The following is a 4,983-nucleotide window of genomic DNA, read 5'->3' as shown; positions in this document are numbered from 1 at the left end:
CCCCGGACGTTCGTGGGTGCAGTCCAGCCGCCCGGCTCTCGCCCCCTCGCCCCCAGGCTGGCAGACGTGTCTTATCGCGCTGTCTCTGGGCCCCGCAAGTCGTTTGCATTCGTTTTGCAAGTGTAGCTGGCGTACGTTTATTGCGCGATGCGCCTGTGCGTTGTGTGCTAATTACCATGCACGTGTGGCTGGTCTCCATTTATTGCGTGCTTCACCACTTCGGTTCGTTGTGTGCTAACTACTAGGCGTGTGTGGACTGTTTACACTTATTGTGCAATCTGGTAGTTAATTGCATACTAATTACTGCGCACGTGCATCTGGTCTCCACGTATTGCGCGATTCGCCAGCTGGTTGCATGCTAACTGCTGTGCACATGTGGCTGGTTTATATTTATTGTGCGATCCACCAGTTAATTGCATACTAATTACTGTGCACGTGTGGCCGGGCTCCATTTATGACGCGATTCACCAGTTCATTGTATGCCAGCTGCTGTGCACATGTGGCTGGTTTACACTTATTGCACAATTCACCGGTCTGTTGTGTGCTAATTACCGTGCCCGTGTGGCCGGTCTACACTTACTGCACAGCTGCCCAATAAATGGCGTGATGTGTGTAACGTGTAGCGCAGGGGCCTGCCTCAGTGCACATCTTCCCACCGTCCTTGACAAAGTTTCTACATGGGTTTTAACGAGCCCATGGCTCTAACGAGCTGGGGGGACTGTGCAAGGCCTCCTGGGAGAGGACACTGCCAGGTTTTATGCTTCCGGTGGGACCGGCGCCCTGGCTCCGGGGGCCTGGGAGCAGCCTCTGCGGGGTGCCCGGGGCGACTCCTCACGGGCCATGTCGTCTCCTCCCAGAGAGCTGCCTGAATCTGGAGCTGCGCTTCACCCCGTTCCAGCTCTACCACGCCGAGTATGTACCCGCCTGGCACCCACCCACCCGCAGGGCACGGGGGCCCAGCCTGCTTCCTACGGGCCCGTCTGGGCTGGGGGCCGCACCTGGGTGCGGGGGTTCGCTGGCCCGGACGGTCGTGGGCCTGGCAGCCTCGCCTTGGCATTTTCTCACGTGTCCTCCCTGAACGGCTACAGCGTGTCACCCCAGAGCTGGGCGCAGTCCAGCGGCACGTGTAGAGCTCGATGCTGGGGGGTGAAGGGCTAAGGGAGGGGGTGGGCTGCCAGACCCAGGGGCTGTTCTGCACATGGGGGGGGTGGTATCCAAGGGGGCACACACTGGAGGGTCTCCTCTCTGCTCTCCCCAGAGTGTGCGTCGGGGACCAGCCCGAGACCGTCTTTCTCCTCAGCGGGAACGACCCCTGCATCCACCTCTACAAGGAGGTGAGAGGATCCACGGCGGTGGGGGGGGACAGAGCCGGCATCCCCTGGCCGGGTGGGGGGTCACGTTAGTCCCAGTTCGGCCCCTTGTGTGAGGGGCTGTGCCGGCCCCTGGTGACGCTCGGTCCTTCCCTCCCCCCACCCCAGAATGAGGGGCTGCACCAGTTCGAGGAGCAGCCCGTGGAGGACCTCTTCCCCGAGCTCCAGGAGCTGCCCAGCAAGTAGGAGAAGGCAGAGGGGCTGGGCGGGGGCACGCCCACGAGCAAGCGTGTGCACACGCGGGGATACGGCGTCTCCCCGGCTGTGCTGGAGACAGCCCCCTCCTTATTCGCTGCCCATCGGGGGTCCGTGGGGTCCCCCTGGCCGGCCGCCCCCCATCCCAACTGCCCCCTCCTTGTGCCTGCAGCGTGCTGTGGCTGGACGTCTGCAACCTGCCTGGCTCCGGGCAGCGGCTCACGGCCCTCGGCTGCCAAAGCGGCTACGTCCGGGTAGCCTGGGTGGACCAGACCAGCAGAGGTGAGCCTGGGGGCAGGGGCTGGGTGGATGCCAAGGGGTGAGGGGATAGATTCCCCAGACCCCCACGCTGCCCCTCATACCCTCTTTGCTCCCCCCGCAGTGGTGCTACAGAGCTGGAGCATCCAGCAGGATGGGCCCATCTCCAGGGTCCTGGTGTTCCCGCTGCCCCTCCAGGAGCCAGCCCCGAGCGGTAAGTGTGGCTGGGGGGGCGGGGGGGCAAGGCTCCTGGAAGCCACAAGAGACCAGGCCCAGGCAGGCAGGAGCTGCCTCAGCTGTCTGGACACCTGTGTGCGTTGCTGCGTGCCACCAACCTCATCTCCCCCCACCCAGGTGACACTGAGGACCCACCGCAGGGTTACAGTGTGCTGGTGAGCAGCACCATGGAGCTGACTGTTGTGTACCGGTGGGTGCTGGGGGGGTGTCCTGGGGATGTACGGGGGGAGGCTGGCTGAGAGCGGTCCAGGGCACCTCTGAACCCCCCATCCCACACACAGACGCGGTAGGAGCCGGCCACCTACCCCCAGCTTCCCTATGGTCCCCCCCAGCTCACACCCCTGCCCTGGCCCACAGGGACGTGCTGCGCCAGGGCCTGGGCGACCAGCTGGTGCTGCCGGGCAGTGACCAGCACGACAGCGTCCTCTGCGCCCTGGTCACTGATGTCGACTTTGATGGTGCCCAAGAGATCCTGCTGGGCACCTATGGACAGGTAGGTGCCGCCGGGGCGTGTGCCTGTGCATGCAGGTGTGTGCCCGTGTGTGCGGGCGTGTGAATGCAAATGTGCATATGTTCAGGTGTGCTTGCATGCACTTGTGCATGCTTGTGAGCATGTATGCGCTTGTATATGCATATGTGCGCGTGCTAGCATGCATGTGCTTGCATCCACGTGTGCATCTGCGTGCTTGTATGTGCATGTGTCCTAGTATGCATGTGTGCTTACATTTGCATGCAAGTATGCACGTTCAAGCATGCATGTGCACATGTGTAAATCCCAGTATGCATGTGTGCTTGCATGCATGTGCTTGCGTGTATGTGAGTGTTGTGTGTTCATGCATCCTTATATGCACGTGCATGCATCCTAGTATGCATGTGTGCATGCATCCTTGCATGCGCATGCATGGGTACATGTGTACACGTGTGTGTATGCATGCATGTGTGTGTGCACATAGGCCCTCTAGAAAAGCTGAAGCCTGCCTGCTCCTCTCCCAGCTGTAGGGAATGATCCTTGTTGCGGGGTCATATGCCATAAGGGGTTGGGGGGGCTGCGCAGGCAGGGAAAACAAGTAGAGCCCAGGACTGGCTCCTGCCCCCCAGCCCCTGCACGGGAGGTGGTGTGAGGGTGGGGGTCTCTGGCCCCCACGGCCCCTCCCCATGCCCGGCTCCTCTCCGCCCTGCAGGAGCTGCTGTGCTACAAGCCCCGGGGCCCGGGGGCCGAGTTCCAGCTGCGTTGGCGGCGGAGCTTCCCCAGCCCCCTGCTCTCCCTGCTCTACGCCGACCTGACGGGTGATGGGCTGCGGGAGCTGGCTGTCGTCTGCCTCAAGGGGCTGCATGTCCTGCAGGTAGGCCCCCTGCCCATGCCTGGCAGCTCCCTTCCCTGTCCCAAACATCCTGCCCCACCCCAGAGGTGGCTGCATGTCTGCGCCAGGGCAGCCCTCCACCGCCCCACCGGCCAGTTGTGGACCCTCCATGCCTGGAGGGGTTCAAGGAGAGGCACTGGTGGGGCATGATGTGGGCATGGCCTTGCCTGGGCTCTGCTCTGGGGGGCTCTGGGCCTTTCTGGTTGCCCCCCCACCTTTCTGCTACAGGTATCGGGGTTTTAAGACCCCCCCCTACAAGTGCTGAGGATGGGGACTGGGCCGGGCCAATGCTCCTGGCACCAACCCCGCAGGGTCCTGGCTGGAGGGTCTTGCCCCCACACTCGGGCTCAGCTCAACACTGCATGGGGGCAGCAAGGGATTTTACCCCTGCTGTGACTGGTCCAGACTGGGGGGGGGGGGTTGCTGTCCTCCCTAGGGCTGGGCAAGAGCCGTCCAGGCAGGAGGCGGCTCTCGGGCACGTACAACCCTGAGCACTGCCCCCGTATCCCCCTCGGCCCCAGCCCCCATGGTGGCGAAGGGAGAATGGGGGAGCCCCTGGGAGCTGGCAGGGCCCCGGGGCCACTCACCCTCGTGCTCGTCTTCCCCCCCCAGCACAGCCTGACGCAGACGGCGCAGCATCTCCTGGAGCGGCTGGGCGGCCCCGGGGCCCCCGGATGGGGAGACGGGGCCGGAGTGACGCCCGTGGGCAGCTGGGAGCCAGAGGGCTCGGGGCCACGGGACCTTACGCTTTGCAGACGCCCCCCTCCCCTGGCCTTCCTGGAGCAGCGTGGCCCCCAGCGCCTGGACTCCTGGGTTCTCAGCCCCCGAACGTCACCCCCTCCAGCGGATGTAAATGCTCATTAAACCCCCTTTCCTGGTCCACGTGCCCTGTTGCCGCTTCCCTGCCCGGGTTGGGGGCCTGTGGCTGGGGTCTTGGCAGTGGGGGCAGACGGCAGCGCGGGGAGGGGTCGGGCCCTCCAGGGAGCTCCAGCGTACGTGACAGCCCCTGCTGCGCCTCCTGGCTTGGGGAAACAAGCCCGGAGCAGGCTCGGGGCTGGACCCTGGCGTGCCCGCTCGAAGCTGAGTGGAGACCCCCAGGGCTGCCTCCCTGGCTGCACCCCCGGAGCAAGGGGGCCTGATCCTGCAGCCAGCTGGGCCCGGTCCTCACTGCCCGTAGAGGTGGGGGCAGCCGGCTCTGTTTGCCCCCCTATAGAGACGGGGCGGGGGTGAAATCTGCCCTCCTGGGGGCAGCCAGGCCCCTCGTCCATGCGCGCTGCGTCCACAGCCCATTGGCTCCAGCATCCCAGCACGTGCAGCTCCCTGGACCAATCGAGGCCAGGTGGTTTGCATATTGGCAGGAGGAGGGTGGGGGGTGCGTCACCATGGGAACGGCTCCCGCTGCCTGGAAACGGGGAGGAAATGGAGGATTCTGGCACAGTCCACGGGAGGGGATGGTTTTTAACAGCCTTTGGCCCTAGTCTGCTGGGCTGCCCCGTGCCCTCGGCCCTGTGCCCTCGGGGTGAAGGGAGGAGAGCAAGCCACAGGCTTTTGGCACCCCTTGG

At 64.5% G+C, this 4,983-nt stretch overlaps 1 protein-coding gene across 1 annotated transcript; it reads left to right on the top strand.

Annotated features, from left to right (window-relative positions):
- The first annotated feature begins 6 nt into the window (after window positions 1-6).
- Window positions 7-4,285, top strand: KPTN (kaptin, actin binding protein). Its single transcript, XM_006031440.3, has 9 exons — window positions 7-912; window positions 1,259-1,334; window positions 1,479-1,552; window positions 1,738-1,847; window positions 1,948-2,037; window positions 2,178-2,250; window positions 2,418-2,553; window positions 3,242-3,403; window positions 4,034-4,285. Exons 1-9 carry the CDS (start codon window positions 758-760, stop codon window positions 4,283-4,285), a joined length of 1,128 nt encoding a protein of 375 aa, XP_006031502.1. The 5' UTR covers window positions 7-757.
- The last annotated feature ends 698 nt before the right edge of the window (window positions 4,286-4,983 follow it).

Source organism: Alligator sinensis, unplaced genomic scaffold, assembly GCF_000455745.1.
Source record: "Alligator sinensis unplaced genomic scaffold, ASM45574v1 scaffold1667_1, whole genome shotgun sequence".
NCBI lineage: Eukaryota > Metazoa > Chordata > Crocodylia > Alligatoridae > Alligator > Alligator sinensis.
This window is presented reverse-complemented; position numbering and strand designations above follow the sequence as displayed.

Coding starts and splice junctions, on each gene's coding strand:
- KPTN (XM_006031440.3), top strand. CDS start 758: ATGCTTCCGGTGGGACCGGCGCCCTGGCTCCGGGGGCCTGGGAGCAGC. Junction 1,848..1,947: donor GGTGGACCAGACCAGCAGAG/GTGAGCCTGGGG, acceptor CTCCCCCCGCAG/TGGTGCTACAGAGCTGGAGC. Junction 3,404..4,033: donor AGGGGCTGCATGTCCTGCAG/GTAGGCCCCCTG, acceptor TTCCCCCCCCAG/CACAGCCTGACGCAGACGGC.